The sequence below is a fragment of the Tachysurus fulvidraco genome, chromosome 16, assembly GCF_022655615.1.
Source record: "Tachysurus fulvidraco isolate hzauxx_2018 chromosome 16, HZAU_PFXX_2.0, whole genome shotgun sequence".
In the NCBI taxonomy this organism is placed as follows: domain Eukaryota; kingdom Metazoa; phylum Chordata; class Actinopteri; order Siluriformes; family Bagridae; genus Tachysurus; species Tachysurus fulvidraco.
The window spans coordinates 16,731,441-16,750,222 of record NC_062533.1 but is presented as its reverse complement, the minus strand read 5'-3'; the positions used below and the strand labels follow the sequence as shown (position 1 = coordinate 16,750,222).

Sequence of the window (18,782 nt, the reverse complement as noted above, 5' to 3'; positions counted from 1 at the left end):
AAGGAGAGTACATTAAGAGAGCACAAACGTGTTGGATGGATGCCGCATTCACGCGTTCGCACCCGCAGCACCAGCCGGAGGTCAGCACACGGTGCCAGCCGCTCGTTATCAGCGCACTTCCGGCGCTTTGATCTGGTGGCTGGAGCAGGGACTATATATATATAACCGAACAAGACACACACACACACTCTCTCTCTCACGCCAGAACACGGATACAAACAGAAGGACATGGCGACTTTACACGGCTTGAGCACGGAATACTCACAACAGCCCGCGTTTCCTCCGGTCACCAACCTGAGCAGGAGCGGCACCGGGCAGCCTACAGGTAATAACAGCTCCCGGTGTAGACGGGTTGCCAGATGAATACTTCTTAAGCTAAAAAGTAGTTCATTATGAATAACATAAATTTGTTTTATACTATGTTTGTCTCTCTCTCTCTCTCTCTCTCTCTCTCTCTCTCTCTCTCTCTCTCTCTCTCTCTCTCTCTCTCTCTCTCTCTCTCTCTCTGTGTGTGTGTGTGTGTGTGTTTGTGTCTCTGTCTCTCTGTCTCTGTGTGTGTGTGTGTGTGTGTGTGTGTGTGTGTGTCTGTCTCTCTGTGGGTGTCTCTCTCTCTCTCTGTGTGTGTGTGTGTGTGTGTCTGTCTCTCTGTCTGTCTGTCTGTCTCTCTCTCTCTCTCTCTCTCTCTCTCTCTCTCTCTCTCTCTCTCTCTCTCTCTCTCTCTGTGTGTCTGTCTCTCTCTCTCTCTCTCTCTCTCTCTCTGTGTGTGTCTGTCTCTGTCTGTCTGTCTCTCTCTCTCTCTCTCTCTCTCTCAGCTTAATTTCCTTATTACATAGTTTTTGTTCCTCATCAAATCTTGTTTATAAAGCTGCTTTCAGACAATGTCCCAAATAAATTTAATTGGGAAAAACATACAATGGACTTGAATCCTACAACAGATGGTCTCTCTTGTCAGAAACATTTCTGAATTAAACCTTTTTTTATTTATTTAGAAAGACAGAAATGTTAACTGTCTGAAGGAGTCTACAGGAGCTGATTTTAATGCCTGCTTGTTTATCCTTTTTTCTACAGACTACAGCTTGTACGAGAGAGCGACTATAGTTAAGAACAGCAGGCCCGTGATGGACAGTGCGGTTCTTCTAACACACCGTAGGAAGAGAACCAACTTCACCCAGCAGCAGATTGAAGTGCTGGAGAAAGTCTATTCGGACACCAAGTACCCGGATATTTACTTGCGGGAGAGACTGGAGGCGCTGACTGGTTTACCTGAGTCTAGGATCCAGGTAAACTGAATAGAATAGAATGTAATGAACATGTGATCAATCAGCTAATTCTTAATTAACCGAGTTATTGTAAATGGGAAAACATTAACAGTGTGTTTGTAGTCCTGAGGAACCAGGAACCCAACTCTTGGGTGGATTAATAATGGTCTGAAGAGCTGGATTCAATACTGGTTTCTCAAGGATCACATTTTGTTGTATTTCTCTATTTTTTATTGACTCCTAAAAGGGGAGAATACCAGCTTGATGATATTCTTCACTTTTAGGAGAATATCATAATAATTATTCCTTAATAATTCCTAAATTAAATGTATTAAAGCATAGTTTATATCCATTGACAAAAGTGCTGTATAAAGTGCTATATTAGTTTTTATGTGCTTTGTTTTAAAGTCAGATATCTCTTCTTTAAGATGTGATATTCAGGATTAAAGAAAAGAAAAATAAATTCTGCTTTATGTTCTTTATGTTTTCAGGTCTGGTTTCAGAACCGACGTGCCAAATCACGACGCCAGGTCGGAGCTCCGGTTCTTGTGAAGACCAAAGCAAGCATTCCTCCCATCATCTCAAACAGACCAGCTTCTTCTTACCCCCTTCATCATGAGCAGCTGGGGCAGGAGCTGAGGGGCAACTTCACTCAAATGTGCCAGGAGCAGGGAGGTATCTTCAATCACCCGAACCAAAGCTATGACTCCCACTCCATGTCCGGCTTGTTTGGTCAGGCTAGTGACGAGCGGATCAGAGCGGATCAGGTGAAGAGAGAGGAGCGTCAGCAGTGCCACAGGGCAAACAGACACGTCCTGGCTCAGAGCAAGCCAGAACCTTCAGCGACTGCCATGTTGGTGGACTATGACAATTTCCCTCCAAACAGAACCATCGGTCCTGACATGAGAGTGGTCATCCCTCCAGTCCCGACACATCCCAACTTCATCCCAAATCGGTCGCCGCCGACACAGACGAGCTGTCCTGTGCAGCACACGCAGGTCAGAGTGCCACACGGCAGCATTGGTCACTTTTCCCCCATCGGCGGGAGCAGCGACGCGGGAGATTTTTCCGATTCCGACTCCGAATGGGAGAAAGAAGCCCTGGCTGGATTCAGTGCTTTCATATAATCCATTTGTTCCCATTATTGCAGCCATTTTTTTTTTGTTTTGTTTATTAAAAGAGAGATTTTCAATCGATTATTTATTTTTTAAAGTTTCACTATGTTACTGTTGAGAAAAAAAAACCCTAATAAAGCAGAATACGGTGTTCATGAAATCTGAATGACTGACAACAAAATCCAGGCAAACTTCCATCTTCTGTGTTTAATTAGAAATGAACAAAACATATGTACACGTACCAGTTAAATAAAAAAACAACTGGTGGAAATCATTTAAAATTAAAATTCCTAAATGCAAAAGAAAAAAAAAAAGGAAGATACACAGCAGGATATTGGTTTAAGTTTAACCACTTAGGAAGAGAACAATCAGCTCTTTAGCATTTACACGGATGTCTGAGCCTCCGTTGAATTTGCCTCTTTACAAAAATACTTAAAAGTACTTACAAAATGTCCATACATACATGACCAATGCATCAATAAACTGTACAATTATCTACAATATATATAGATAGATATATATATATTTAAAAATTTCTTCTGTCTTAGACATTCAAAACTGTAGTTCCCTTTTTCTTTTCTTTTTTTTTTTGAGGGAATATAAAGCCGGAAAAAATAAATAAGAACCGAAACTGAGTAAAGACTCTACAGGAAACATGTAAAGGGAACTTAAGGATTAAGATCAAAACAGTTTAATGTGATAACATTGTCCTGTGTCAATCCTACGGTGCGCGCTATAGATATATAGCGACGCATAGATTTCACAACGAAGAAAATAACGGCTCTAGCGTCTGCGTGCTCGTCGCTCTCGTTTAAGACAACGTGGGATTACAAAATGGCTCCTTGTCCGAAACCTGTTCTGCTTCAGGTTTATTTTCGGTCCGTGTTTAAGACGGGTTGGGTTCTAGATCGGTCACGTTCTGTTGGTGTTGTTTATGGAGAAAGCGTGCAGGTTTCCCAGCTGGCTCAGGCCGCTCTGGATGTGCGCTACGTGGATCTCTACGTTGTCTTGGAAACAACTGGAGTAAAGAGAGAGAGAAAAAAAAAGAAAACGAGAGAACACAAACTCTGAGAAAGGTCACGTTAATTATACCACGGTTTAAATCTGAACATGAGTTATTTCCTCAAACAGCAGAACTAACAGCAGGTTTGTATTTGATAGATGTACTAATACGTAAGTTCAAAAAATACTGTAAAAAAAAACCTCCAGAAGTCAACAACCATCAAAGCTTTATAATATTTACTTTTTTAAAGTGTGTGGTATTTTATAACGGTGTGTTTTTCAGCACAGATACAGTAGCTGATGTGTGGTTACAGCTTTGGGTGTGTGACTACTTCTTCTTTCAGCTTTTCCCTTCAGGGGTCTCACTCTCCCTCCTCTAAACATGTCCTCCCTAACTTTGTCCCCCAAACGTCTAACATGAGCTGTCCCACTGATGTACTCGTTCCTTATCCTGTCCAATCTTGTCACTCCCAAAGAGAACCTCAACATCTTCAGCTCGCTTTAAGTGTGTGACTATTAAAAGCAGAATAAAGATTACACAAAAACTTCCTTTGGGATGGATATCTGTCCCATCCATTAGATTTATTACCCTTGTGGCTAGATTATATTCCCATTATACGTGGGTGCAAAATGGCTTTTGCATTTCCACAGAAATGAACCCTAAGAATCCATGTGGTGCAACACCAAAGTAAACAGCAGGGGGCAGTATAGCATCACAACAAACTAGTATCGTGTCTCAAATTGATGAAGCGAGTTACCTTTTAGACTTACTGTTAAAATTTTAAAATCTTCTCTGTGATGTTTTGAGATTAGATCTTCTTAAAGTTTCTGGATTAGTAAAATGATAATGTAAAATGAATCGGCCGGTGGGTGAACACTCGGGATTAAAGGTGGACCGGGATGTTACACCTGTTCCTGTAGTATGCAGGTGCGTTTGCTGTGAACGCCGAGAGCGATGACGCTCCAGTCGTGTCGTCTGGGGGCAAATACAACTAGGGCTGCAAAATTCCGGGAATTTTCAAGGCTGGCAACTTTCCATGAGAATAAATGGGAATATATGGGAATTACCAGAAATATATGAGAATTACCGGGAATATATGGGAATTAATGGGAATATATGGGAATTAACGGAAATATAATGGGAATTAACTGTGAATTTTTTTTTTAAAAATGCAGAGTTGCCTACAACAAGGAACTTAAATGTAGTTAAAAAGAAATCTTGCAGCATAATTTTGTTTAAAACAACAAGATTTAATGCAAATTAAGTTCCCCTCCATTTTCCAGGCCTTGACTACCACAGAAGCAGAGACATAATAAACTTGAGTAAAAATGCTTCATTTTACATTTTGATTAGGACTTTTTTTTTTTAGAAGATCAAGGGTGAGGGATGCTTTCATTTTACAGCAATCACAGATAAATATGTTTATTACAAGTTTATTACAAGCATAATAATGTTTATTATACTTTTGTGTTACTCAATGAAAAAATCAATTAAAGTTCTACTTACAATTTAATCGGCCAAGACGTCATTTTTTTAATTTGTATTACCTTACATGCCTGTCTGCTTATGACCAAACTACATGTCTATTTATGTTTGTATATGATATAGTTTATATACATTTCCCTATATTTCTAAATAATTTCCATAAATTCCTGTAAAGTTTCCAATTTGGAATATTTCCAAAATTCCCCAGATTAAGTTCCTGTGGAAATTTACCGGAAACTTTCTGCCCCTTTGCAACCCTAAATACGCCCCTCGTTGCAGAATGTGCAGACTTGTGATCGGTGTAGGAAAATCTTAACGACAATGGTGACAGATTTGTGCTGTAGAACACCGGTGTAATGAATATGCTGCATCTTACCTGAGGTTGGAGTTGTCTATCGAGTTCTTTATGTCATTCAGGGAGTCAGTTAATGATTTGAATTCAAATGAGTTCAGGTCGCCACCTTCTGCCAAGCACTGCAGCATAAAACAAAAGGAAATCCCAGGAGAAATGAATCAGCAGTTGTGAATGCGTGTGTGTAGAGATGTGAGGATGTTCAGCCAGAGTCTCACCCTGATCTGCAGCAGGATGGCAGTGAGACGGGAAATGAGCTGTGTGAGTCCAGGGTTCTGGACGCGCTGTTCTCCGTCGGGCAGCGCGTTGGACAGCCTCACCATTTCCTGTGCTTCCTCTTCGCACCGTCTCCGCAGCTCGCTGGGCTGATCTGCAGGCTGCATGCCTTGATCCGGGGCCAGCTGTACAAACGAAAGGGTTCCATGAGGCTAATCGGTGTAGATGATTTCAGATCTTACGTTACGAAGCGTCCCTAAAATTTTCTAGAGTACGCCCACTTACCTCGTAACAGAACTGCTGGACTTCATGCAGAACTTTGTTCAGGTCTTTATTAAGCTGCTCCAGGTCCAGTACTGTAGTAGCGTACCTCCTCTGGAAGTCCAATTCGACCGGCATGGAATAGGACTTCTGCACACCGGCGGGAGTAAGGACAGGATTATTTCCAACATCATCAGATCTCAGAAAGTGTTACATCACATCAATTTGCAGAAGCTTAACGTGTTTCACCTGTGAATGAGCAGTTACCATAGAAACGGCATCGGGATTTATAGCTGCGTTAAATGTAGTCCGTGTCAAATTTAGGATATTATTATTATTTAGGATGTAACACACCTCCCTTCTATTCAACTACAAGGAGGTATTTCTTATAATCGCCCACTACTAAATATGAATAAAATACGCTTATTTCTTCTACATAGAGTAATACGATGCAAACAAAAATCTGCTTTAAAGGTGGGGTTCACGACGTTTGAGAACTGCTTCAGAAAACCGAGTTGGGCCGACAAACAAAACAAACGTGTAGCCAATGAGAAGAAAGGGGCGTGTCTTGTCAATATGCGGTGGAGGGAGTGTTCAGCGTGCATGTGTGACATTAGCAGAAAGCGATTAAAACATCGACATGGCGAATAAAAAACAGATTCTAGGTGTTGAACATCGTCTTCCGCATGAAACGGAGCTAATCCTTTCACGGTACAACACACAGTACTACAAAAACACATCTGTATTACCATAGTATTACTCATTGTGTTCATTTACTGATAAAAATATCCCCTCGGCAAGCCGCCCCAACAGGTTCCGCCATAATAGTTGCCTGGGTTATGTATGTATGTGTGGGGCGGAGCTATAAAAACTGGGGTGACGCCCATTTGGGTTAGGGGCGTGTTTGTTTTGGTGATTTCAAATGTCAACATTGGCTTTCAAACATCGTGCACCGCACCTTTAATTATGCAAATAAAAAAATGTCGGGAATGACCGACCCGTACCACGTTTTTTGTTTTGCTTGCACATACACCAGCAATTAATGAAATTAATTAAAAACTGAATTCTAAATATAATTCTATAGGACACAAATATTTAAAAAAACAAAAAACATACCAGTTTTTCAGCCTCGGTGTTCATCTCCTTTAAATGCTTTATGTGCTCCTTTTTAATCATGAGTATTTTGGACAGTCGGGTCTGAAAGAAACCAGAAAGGAAATAAATCGATAAATGAAAAAAATTCAATAAAACAGAAAAATCCACACAAAACGGGTTCATCTGCCTCGTCAATACTCACCACCTGTACGAGAAACTTGATGGGGAATCCTCCGAGCGTCTCTCCGTCACTTCCGGTCAGTTTATTCTTCCAGGGCGACTGACTGAACAGAGGGTCGCTGTCCTACAAGCGCATAGTTAGAGAATCCAGCTGTATTTCATTTATTCTGCGATCAATTTAACAAGGTTTAAAAGTGTTACCAAAACAGATAATAATCTCTGTCGGCTACCATTAAGATGGGTTGGGTCGATCCGGTATACGTCCCCCGTGGTGGAGTCATGAAGTTCGGGAAGCGTGATGGCCGCTGTTTCTGAGCAAACGCCGATATGGGCATCGTCTCGGGAGGCTCGTTACTCTGCAGAAAAGTTTTAAAACGTTGACTGTGGTTTTCTGTAAATTTTAACATATAATACACTTTTCGCTACAATTATAGAAATATCTGTATGTGTGTGTGTGTATATGTGTGTGTGTTGGGGTCGAATCTACAGACTAATATTCTTCTACTTCAAGTTATCAGACTGAAAAGAGATGAGAGTGAGTGAGTAGGAATTGTTGGTGAGAATCAGATTCACAAATCTCAACCAGAGCTTTGGCTTTTTAATCAAAATGCATTTGCTGAATTAGATTTAGTACCATTTATGTTCTAACTGTGCATTAAACGCGCCTGTATTTGGACGACAGACCGTTCTTATGGCTGAATATTAAACGCTGTGCACTATATAACTAGTTCTCCAAATGAATATGGAAATGTTTAGATGTTGTATTTCTCGCCGTATGTTGATTGTAATTATATCCATATGATCCATGTGACCATAATTATCAGCACAACCGTTACACCAGCATAGGGCTGGGTGATAAAACGATAATGATATGTACATGTACAATGATATGTATATAGACACGTGATCGATATCGGTAAAAAATGTGTTTGATAAAACGTTCGATATTTTTTATTCTTCGTCGGAAAGAAAACTGAGGTTGCGAAGCGAGTTTGGTTGCATTAACAGAGGCAATCGCTCTCTGGTAACCTAGCAATGTAGGGAGTGACACGCTAACAGCCAATCATGTAACAGTATCATGTTTGGTTGCGCCATATCGTCGTCTCGTGCCGGTCTGCTGGATTCCTCTTCGGTAACCAGCGACTGATGAGCAGAAAATGAGCCACAGTGAGTGAGGAAATTGTAAATAAAAGAGGAAACATCAGCTTGCCAGTATGGCAGGTTTTTGGATATTATAAGTCTGACCGTAGTCACCAGAAGGTGAACAGCTTGTGAACTTCCTAGCACTAAACTTGCACTAAATTCTCTAATTAAAAAAAAAAAACATCTTTGCACTATTTTATTACACTTTATTAAGCATTTCTTACATTTTCTTTCATTTTGCACCTTAAATGTTAAGAGATAATAGTTAAGTGTTCATTGTGACTTCAGACTTATGTTTACATTATAATTATTGGAGGTTTCCTGGTTGTTGACATTTCTGTCTTAATAACTGAGAGGATTCTGATCAGAGGAAGGTGAAGTTTAAAATAAAAAGGTTTAAAAGTTATATATTTTTCTCCTGGTCCTTATTTTAAATGGGTCATAAAAAATACCAATAATTATCTATATCGACCGATATGAAGCATTGATATCGTGATACGGTTTTCAGCCGTATCGCCCAGCCCTAGTGTGGGAACGATTATGAGTGTGTGTGTTAAAGTGTGTGAGATGTTTAAGTGCAGCTGGAGTAAAGGTAATGACTGAGATTCTTAAACGCTGAAGACTTACGAGTACTTCGTAGTCTGGAACCGTGTGTGTACCGAGCCCACTTCTGTCAAAGGTGACACGATAGGTTGCTGCGCTCGTGTCCACTGCGTCGATCTGTCCTGTGAACAGGCCGTCCTGGACGCCCCTGAGTCGAGCTGCAATAAACCAGGTGACTTTTTTAAATAATAAAAGCCAATATATTATTTTTACGAAGTAGCAACAGTCACAAGTTAATACTATTTATTAACCTAGTTAATGTGTACAACATAATGTCCACATTTAATCCTCTTATGACATCATTTTTATCCATTTATATTTACTACACACTTAACACTGTGAAACAAGCACGGACGTTTCGGTTATCACGCGTTATAGCTGGCTCTCAAAGTTACTGAGGTCAAACAAACAAACAAACGAATAAATACACGGCTTGTCGTGCCGTAGCGCGATAAAAACCGACACCGAAGACTTCTTCCGTAAATGTTAAATGAAAACGTTCTTACGGAAGTCTTCGCCGTGTCGGCGATGACGTGCGTTTACGTGACGCATCCGTCGTAAACGTGATGTCCCTGCCTAAGTGGTTACCATAGTAACAACATGGTAACCTTTTACAACGAGCGCGTTGATATAAACCTGTGTCAAATGCGTGTTAAATTAATCGACGCCTACCGACCAATCAGAATTGAGTTATAAATAGTACTATGATAGTAATAGTGAAGTATGATTTAACTCTTGCTCCTGGTTTTTTTAAATACACTTTTCAATTAACATTTAAAATATTACAACCAAACATTTAATAAAGTACAAAGAAACAGAAATGTAGAGCGTGATGATGTTTGAAAGATTCCCATATTCTCGGAATAACACGAACAAAGCTGTGCGTTCTCGTATATCCTCGACCTCCGGGTCAATCCGAGTTTGTTTGTTTTTTTTTAATGCAAAACTCACCGGTGACTTTAGTGCCGATGACTAACGGCAAAGGGATTTCCTCTGGTAGATCTTTACAAAGTGAAATGTCTGTGATTTTTCTCTGCTGCAACAGACGCATCTTCTGTCTCTTCTGCTTCAGTGCTGTTCGCTCCTCAGCGAAGAACGCCGAAGAGCACCTGCCAAAACACTCTTCTTCAGTACAGCTCTCTCTCTACTACCAGGTCCCTAAAATCCCAGCTCTGGGTTTTATATATCAATGAATGGGTTAAAAAAAACTACATTAGGCTTGTAATGAATCGTCGCACCTCCTGGGTTTGCCCATGAGTCGTCTGATGGTTCCCCATTCCACTCTGGTCAGCTTCCTGGTTTTTAGATTAGGAAAAGACTCCTTCAGGCATAAACAGAAGTCGTTATCTCCCTCAAATAAAGGTCTGAAAAGAGAGGAGATAAGAAATGGGTTAAGGCACATGAGACAGATCATTCAAACAGATTGATTCCGATTGGTCAGAAGGTGTTGATTAATTTTCTGTTCCAGCAGCTCAGACGGTGATGTGAGGGCCTTTTTACACCCTGTGTGTTGTCTCTGATCCCATAGCTGTCTGATTTGTTAAAACTGTTCCATTTACATCAGGCCACATAAACGCGTCTCGGAGAATCGGATATCGATCCGATCTTTCTACTCCCGCCCACAATGCTAATATATTTTACCTCATTTCCGGGGCAATCGAAATGGAACAAGCTTTGGTGTGTGTGGTTGCTACAGAAAACAGCGTTTACGGTTTGTTGCATTTTCGCTGGCAGCAGCAGCGCATTTTAAGACCCAATGAGACACCTGGATGAAAGATCGGAGCCAGCGCTGGTGGGAAAACATTTGTTTCTGATGCACGACTCGTGAGTCACCTGCGTTTGGGAGGAGTATAGCACTGATGTATGTGGCTTGAACAACCACATTCATTTACACCTGTCCAGTTTCATCTGAAATGTGTCCCAGACCGCCTCCTGAAGAAGTTTGTGCCATTGGATTTATATCCGTCTCGAAAAGGGCATTTAGACCTGGGGTCTTTTACCATCGGGTAGCTATCTGATCACAGAAAACGCATGAAGTGACCAGGTGTAAAAAGCCCCTTTGCTACCCCGTTGTCGACAACGAGCTATGGTTTTGATTTCTGTAACAGCAGCTTTCACAAGGACTTGTACCACATACTGTGTGCACAAACCTAAAATAAAACATGATACCAGTGATCCTGACCTGCTGATTTATCCTGATACGTTACTTCTATTTAGAGTCTCGTCGCTTGGAGGTCGATCGCTGCTGCCGAAGACGTCTCGACAACGACGGCCTTGACCTCGATGGTAAATCCACGGCGATGGATTTAACCTGCATTCGCCTCCATCAGTGAACAGCTGAGAACCTCAGAACTTCATCTTATAACTCGAATAACTCCTCGGTTACGCGCTTGGACATTTTGGCCATATAGTGCACAGTTAAAGAAGAGTAACGATAATATAATAGAATAAATCAAACTGGGGGAGCACGGTGGCTTAGTGGTTAGCATGTTCGCCTCACACCTCCAGGGTTGGGGGTTCGATTCCCACCTCCACCTTGTGTGTGTGGAGTTTGCATGTTCTCCCCGTGCCTCGGGGGTTTCCTCCACCGGTCCAAAGTCATGCATGGTAGGTTGATTGGCATCTCTGGAAATTTGTCTGCAGTGTGTGAGTGTGTGAGTGAATGAGAGTGTGTGTGTGCCCTGCGATGGGTTGGCACTCCGTCCAGGGTGTATCCTGCCTCGATGCCCGATGACGCCTGAGATAGGCACAGGCTCCCCGTGACCCGAGAAGTTCGGATAAAGCGGTAGAAAATGAATGAATGAATGAATCAAACTCTCCAGTGTCACCCAGATGAGGATTCCCTTTTGAGTCTGGATCCTTACACTGGTTTCCTTCTCATATCGTCTCACTGAATTTTTCTTCCCCGTGTTCACGTCTTTTTTTATTTGTTTGTCAAACAATGTCTCAGATCATCAAACAATTTTAAATATTAGTCAAAGAGAACACGAGTAAACACGACATGCAGTTTTTAAATGAAGGTTTTTATTATTGAGGGTAAACTAAATCCAAACCTACATGGCCGTGTGTGAAAAAGTATTTTCCCCCTAAACCTAATAACTGGTGGGTCCACCTTTAGCAGCAAGAACTGCAATCGAGCGTTTGTTATAATTCTGTGGTGGAAATTTGGTCCACTCGTCTTTGTAGAATTGTTGTAATTCAGCCACAGTGGAGGGTTTTTGAGCGTGAACCGGCTTTTTAAGGTCATGTCACAGCATCTCGATAGCATTCAGGTCAGGACTTTGACTCGGCCACTCCAAAGTCATCATTTTGTTTCTCTTCTCCGTTCAGAGGTGGACTTGCTGGTGTGTTTTAGATCATTGTTCTGCTGCAGAACCCAAGTTCGCTTCGGTTGGAGGTCACGAACAGATGACCGCACGTCGTCCTTCGGGATTTTTTGGTAGACGGGAGAATTCGTGGTTCCGTTTATTGCAGCAAGTCTTCCAGGTCATGAAGCAGCAAAACAGCCCCAAACACAGCAAGCACTTTTTCCACACACGGCCGTGTAGGTTTGGGTTTTATAAAAACTGCACGTCATGTTTATTTGTTATCTTTGACTAATACTTAAATTTGTTTGACGATCTGAAACATTAAAGTACGACAAATAAAAAAATCAAGAAGGGGGCCAACACTTTTTCACACCACCGTATGTCTGTAAAAATGCTGTGTGGTCAACGTCCGGTGCTAAAAGGCTTAGCCATACAAATACAATTGGATTTAATGGATGGATGATGGAAGGAGTCTCCAGTGTGAGTGCTGTGTAACAGACAGGACTACAAGCTTTGTTTCACAAACATTAAACGTAACTATAAAAGCGGGACAGACGTATGACGTCGTTCTTAAAACCGTTGCGATTCGTGGAGTTAGAGGTAAATAACGACATCCTGATTATTTACACCAGATAGCTTACCTGTCGATATTTGAATAAAACCACTCGTAGATGCACCATTTGTGTGCTTTGGGTAACTTTAGCAGATTTCGTAATCTCAGTCCAATCTTCTGTGAGGTTTTTTTGTCTGGTGTTGCGACAGTTGCGAGTTTCTGCAGGGAGATAAAAAAAAAGTGACAAATTTTAGACCCTCGTCGGTCAGACGCGCTTTTCTTCGTCACGACATTTGGTCTGATCTTCTGACCTGAGGAACGGTGGTGACTCTCTGGCTTCTCCTGGGGGATCTGGAGCTGAGAGACCGCTCCTCGTCTTCAGAGGAAAAACGACTTCTCTTTGAGCTTCTTGTCGGCTTTAACGTGGACAGTGAGGGGGAAAATGTAAGTCTATAACAGTATAATAATATTAAACAAACACCGAAGCACGACCTGGTCAGTCGCTCCAGGATTTCAGAAGTTTTTATGATCGTCATGGTCAAAAATGCTTCGCAAAATCTTTCTGTTCGGTTCTTAAATGGGTGAAATTTCCGGGAATTTTCAAGTCTGGAAACTTTCCATGGGAATTAACGGGAATATATGGAAATAAACTGGGAATTTGAAAAAAATAAAATAAATTCAGAGTTGCTTGTAACGAGGAATTTAAATGTAGTTAAAAAGCATAATTCTGTTTAAAACGACAAGATTTTATGCAATCTGTACCCTGCGTTCCTCGGTCACTTGTACACTGCTTACTGGAAGGCCATTGAGGCCAAACCCCCTGCAGTTACTTGCGTTCTTCCATAACATGCACAGTAACACTTTATTTTAGGGTCATTTAACTAGTTGCATATTAGCATGAATATTAATAAAATTTTGGCTATTTATTAGTACTTATTAAGCACATATTAATGCCTTATTCTGCGTTACCTTATTCTACATTCTTAATGTAGAATTAAGAATCCAATACCTAACCTTAATAACTACCTTACTAACTCTTAATAAGCAGTAAATTAGGAGTGTTACACATACACAGATCATCTAAAGTTCTACTTACAATTTAATCGGTCAAGACGTCATTTTTAAAAATGTGTATTACCTTGCATGCATGTCTGCTTATGACCAAACAAAATGTTTATTTATGTTTGTATATGATATAGTTTATATACATTTTTCTATATTTCTAAATAATTCCCATAAATTTATGGAAATTTACAAGAATTTACAAATTTTTACAAATATTTTGGAAATATTCCAAAATAAATTCCCCAGATTAAGTTCCCGTGGAAAGTTTCCGGAGATTTACCGGAAACTTCCCGCCGCTTTGCAACCCTACACATATGTAATGACTTTTCTAAGAGAGCTGCATGATGTTCCACACGACGCGACAATTTGTAACTCCTCTGAATATCGTACAGTTTGCTTGGATTTGCGATCGAGGAATCCTGGAGCGAGCGATTAGTGTCCGTGCGGAACGAGGGTTGAAGAATTCAAAACATGCTAACAATTCCTTCCTCAGACTTGCTACGGAAGTAGACACGTTCACGACACAATAAGATTTTCGATTTCACGAAGAGTGAAAAAAAACAAAACAGTGTTACTTTTGTTAAAAACGTGTTAAAACAAAGAGCCTTGCATAAAAAACGCACCGTTTCCATGGTGGTGTAGCCGCTCCTTCCTCTGGTGGTCTGAGATTTCGACAGGATGTTTTTCTCGTTTAAGGTGTTCGACAAACTTCCCTCTGCAAACAAAAATCATCATCATCTCATCTTGAACATTAAACATGTTCCAAATGTTAGGAAATCTTCATACAGTCTGTTCTTACCTCTCAGGCTGACAAGAGCCTTCGCTGAAGAGCCTGAAGAAAACAAACAAACAAACAAACATTAGATATGTTTCAATTCAATAAAACAAAATTGTTTAAACATAAATAGTTTCTGATTGGTCAGAAGCCGCTGATTCAATTTCTATCACAGCACCTCTGACAGTAGTGCAGCAAATTATGGCTTTACTTATAATTATCGTGTTCGTTCTAATACCGTGTTGTTTCTATAGAGACAGCCACATCCACTGGGATGTGGTATTGGAAAGAAAAACATATTTATTTAACAAATGTGTTAAAAAAAAAAGGAGCCTCCGGTTTCAGCCGGTCACAAACGGTCAGTACGCTTTCCTAAACAAGTCTGGAGGAGGAAGTTGTTATTGTGTAAGAAATGACGGTTTCTAGCTTGTTTTATATATAAAGGATATAACGCTGGAACTATAAACGGATAAACTAAAATCGTTTCCGTCTCAATTACTGACAACATGTACCGCTTGGTAAGCTGCTGTATTATAAGAAAAAAAAGTATGTGGTTACTGCAGAATGTGTGGTTACTGCAGAATGTGTAGTTACTGCAGAGGGTGTGGTTACTGCAGAAGGTGTAGTTACTGCAGAAGGTGTAGTTACTGCAGAAGGTGTGGTTACTGCAGAAGGTGTAGTTACTGCAGAAGGTGTGGTTACTGCAGAAGGTATGGTTACTGCAGAAGGTGTGGTTACTGCAGAAGGTGTGGTTACTGCAGAAGGTGTGGTTACTGCAGAAGGTGTGGTTACTGCAGAATGTGTGGTTACTGCAGAGTGTGTGGTTACTGCAGAGGGTGTGGTTACTGCAGAAGGTGTGGTTACTGCAGAAGGTGTGGTTACTGCAGAAGGTGTGGTTACTGCAGAAGGTGTGGTTACTGCAGAAGGTGTAGTTACAGCAGAAGGTGTGGTTACTGCAGAAGGTGTAGTTACTGCAGAAGGTGTAGTTACTGCAGAATGTGTGGTTACTGCAGAATGTGTGGTTACTGCGGGTATTTAATTGACTTCAAGGCTTAAATAAAAGTGGTTCAGATTACAGAATAACGAGACTAAAGTTACCAATATGTGATTCTGCCTACGTGTAGCACAGTGACCGCTATTCAGATAACATACAAATGAAAAAAGGGACAACAAGTCGCATTCGACTAAAGATCATAACTACAACTAGGAAGAAAAAAAAATTACAAAATGCTCCGTCAACTATCCGGAATTCCTACTCGTAAAGATGAAGCGCTTTCTTAAACCCTGAATTCGGCAAGTGACGTCGAATCGACACGACTGCTCACCGCACACACAGCGGCTTACTGTATCTTTAATGTCCTTAATGTGTATTTACTTTAGGTCAGTCACCATACAGACTTGTAAACTGTATATAACCCTCATTACACTTAGCTGATAGATTTTTGATTGGCTTTTCTGCACTTTGTTTCAATGTAGAGTGAAAATCTGGGGATTAGTTATAGGCCTAATCTAACACACTTTATACATCCTTTGGGAGGTTTAGAGTAGAGGTCTTCACGGGTCCACTTAGATTCGAAAACCAGAGGTCTGACCTGAGACCTGAGCGGGTTCGGGTCTAAAAGTTTCACGTGTGCCTCGGACACGTTTCGGGTATAATAAAAGCGGCATCGGGTCTCGGGTAATTTAAAATTAATGTGTTTTTACCGAACGGACCCGAGAAGACTCGAACTACTGTATCTCGTGTGTGTGCATCGACTCGAGTCCTTTTCCAACCTCTCATCTGTTTACCAAGACCGCTGGCGACATGTGGCTGGTGACGTGTGGCTGGCGGTAAGCTAATTTTCGTTGAAACAGACCTGTCAATCAATTTTGGATACACGCTGTAGAGGTTACTTTAGTGTAGAGTTATGCAACATTTGGGTCCAGTCGGGTTAAAAAAAATGCCAAGTCGGGTCGGACTCGGGTCTAATTTTTTCGGGTTTGTCTCAGGTCGGGATTTTCTTTAAAAAAAAAAAATTATGCACGTCGGGTTCGGGTAAAAAGTGATTCGGGTCACTTCGGGTCGGGTTCATTTCTTTAGACCCAAGAAGACCTCTAGTTCAGAGGCATTAAAGCTAGTGTTTCTGAGATCAAGATGGAACACAACAGGACCCTTTATTACAAATTCAATATTTTTCAGATAATCAGAGCTCAGTGCGACAGCGTCGTGTCGATACCGAGCGCAGATGTCCTCACTGTAACAGAGCGACTCTCTCACGTCAAAAAAATGTTCAAATATCTTAAATCTAGTGAAGTCATCTACTTTTTCTTATTATAAAACTACGTACAAATTTTAACTACTTGTAAGCATTCGTTTTAAGAAAGAAGCAAGAACAAGAATAATCCAAGCTTAAAAACAAGAAAATATGCATAGAAATATTCTAAATAATCTATTTTGTTATTGTAAACTTATAATAAGAAAGAGTAGATAAATGTTAAAGACATTAACGGTCCTGTCTTCTTGTGCGATATTTCAGATTTGTGTCATCTGAGAAACATGAAGAAAAACAATCTTTAGTGAATCAGTTGAGATGATGATGTGATTTGGACACTGTGGAAGCTTCTCTTTACAATGCCACGACTTGTGTGGAGTGAAGTATAACCACAAGGTCAGAGGGGACAGGCGGTTTGTGACCCGGGCTTTGTTTACCGGTATTAATGAGCAATGATAGTACTGGCTTTTTCTTAATATTAACATATCGTTAATTGTTAAGAAATAACACATGCAATAACGATTTTTATCAAAGCATCAAGATGTTAATTTGAGCTCTTACAATTGTTTTTTTTGTTTGTTTGTTTTTTAACAAAGTAAATTAAACCATGGCTTCAACCACGATCGCTTTATTGCACGAGGAGCGACTTCAGTACACTTCCTCAGATTTCTATAAGGCCAACGATCAGACAAACATTGTTATATATATCGTATGTTTTACACCGTAATAAATTACGATCAGCCTACAAGAACACAAAGCTTTCAGTAGGATTATCATAATATAGTTAGTGTCCAATTCCTACATGTAAATGAATCTTTTTTTCTTCTTTTCTTTAAATCTCTGTATTTATATGCATGAGTGATTTTCTTGTGACTTAGACCTTCACCTGATATATGTACATATTGGCTCAGGTATGAAGCAAGACAACGATTAATTGAACAAATGTATTAGTTCACTATTTATTTCAACAGATCAAAATAGAAGTTCAGGAAAGTGTTAAACAATAAGCACAAGACAAATCACATAACTGACTTGTTTAGTAGCTTCATTCACTGAAGTGAAGGCATTCAAAAAAAAAAAAAAAAAAAACCCCGATATATCAATTTGCGGTGTGGTAAAATGGACCTTGTGTCTGTGTCAGTGTCATGAGGAGAAATAAAGCAGCAGCTGTCATCGATATGGACCACTGATATGTGGAGACAGTGTCAAACCTTCCTTAAACATTCGTTCAACATTTGAATTCGCTTGTTTAAGACATGATAGCGTTGTATAACCCAATCACGACCATTTAAATCGACAATACAAACCACCAAACCACATAAACAACATTGTTTACATTAGCTAGTTAGCTTAAAACGCTAAATCTGCCCACCCATAATATGACAAAGCCCGCCTCGTTTTTTTACAACCCTCCCAAACTCTGTCTCGGATTGGTTAATAAACCGTAAATCAGATCTCATAACCAATCACAACACAGAAACAGGGATTTACCGACCAATCCTAGGAATGTAGGCGGGACTTGTCAGAAAACGGATAGCGAAAAAAAACAAGGCAGGAAAAAAAAGCTACTGAAAGCTAACACTTAGCTATGTAGCAGTTAGCTTCCTAGCTAGCAGGTTAAGCAGTTCAGTTCGAGCCATAGAAACGATATTTAAATATTTATTTTTCTTCAAATCGCGTCGTTAAACAGAGCGCCGGTGTAAATGTTTTTGTTTTTCAAACAACCACTTATTTTTAGGTTTTTGAGGGCAAATTCGAGTTAGTTTTTAATCACTTACTCTCGTCCAACAGCTGCTCGTGCTCCGCCATCTTGAATTAGCCGCGCCGGTTTTTCAAAGACGGAGCGAAGCAATGCATTCTGGGAAGGAGACGAGCTGAGAGGGCTGTTTGAAAACAAGGCGTCGATAGAAAATGTCTGTTTACAACCGAATATAACGTCGATGTACTTTAACTTCGACGAAACAAAAGTAGTCACTACACTTTAATATAGATAGGAAACCGTATATACAAAAGTGAACGTTTGTTTTTAGAACATAAACCTTGTGAAACCTATAAAAGTTGCTTTATTTCTTTCTCGACTGTTTGTAAAAATAAATAAATAAAAAGTCCAAACAAAC

The 18,782-nt window shown here is 40.4% G+C and overlaps 2 protein-coding genes across 2 annotated transcripts; one reads left to right on the top strand and one right to left on the bottom strand.

Moving 5' to 3' along the window:
* The first annotated feature begins 195 nt into the window (after positions 1–195).
* On the top strand, positions 196–2,688 carry mixl1 (Mix paired-like homeobox). Its single transcript, XM_027155397.2, has 3 exons — positions 196–325; positions 1,069–1,280; positions 1,751–2,688. The coding sequence occupies exons 1-3, from the start codon at positions 229–231 to the stop codon at positions 2,384–2,386; spliced, it is 945 nt and encodes a 314-aa protein (XP_027011198.2). The 5' UTR covers positions 196–228; the 3' UTR covers positions 2,387–2,688.
* lin9 (lin-9 DREAM MuvB core complex component) lies at positions 2,562–18,570 on the bottom strand. The gene is made up of 15 exons (XM_027155396.2): positions 18,444–18,570; positions 14,438–14,470; positions 14,262–14,353; positions 12,885–12,989; positions 12,662–12,792; positions 9,951–10,076; positions 9,664–9,821; positions 8,737–8,870; positions 7,197–7,322; positions 6,989–7,090; positions 6,808–6,888; positions 5,716–5,841; positions 5,433–5,615; positions 5,239–5,336; positions 2,562–3,392 (listed from the first exon to the last, which is right to left on the bottom strand). The coding sequence occupies exons 1-15, from the start codon at positions 18,472–18,474 to the stop codon at positions 3,287–3,289; spliced, it is 1,632 nt and encodes a 543-aa protein (XP_027011197.1). The 5' UTR covers positions 18,475–18,570; the 3' UTR covers positions 2,562–3,286.
* Between the last annotated feature and the right edge of the window lie 212 nt (positions 18,571–18,782).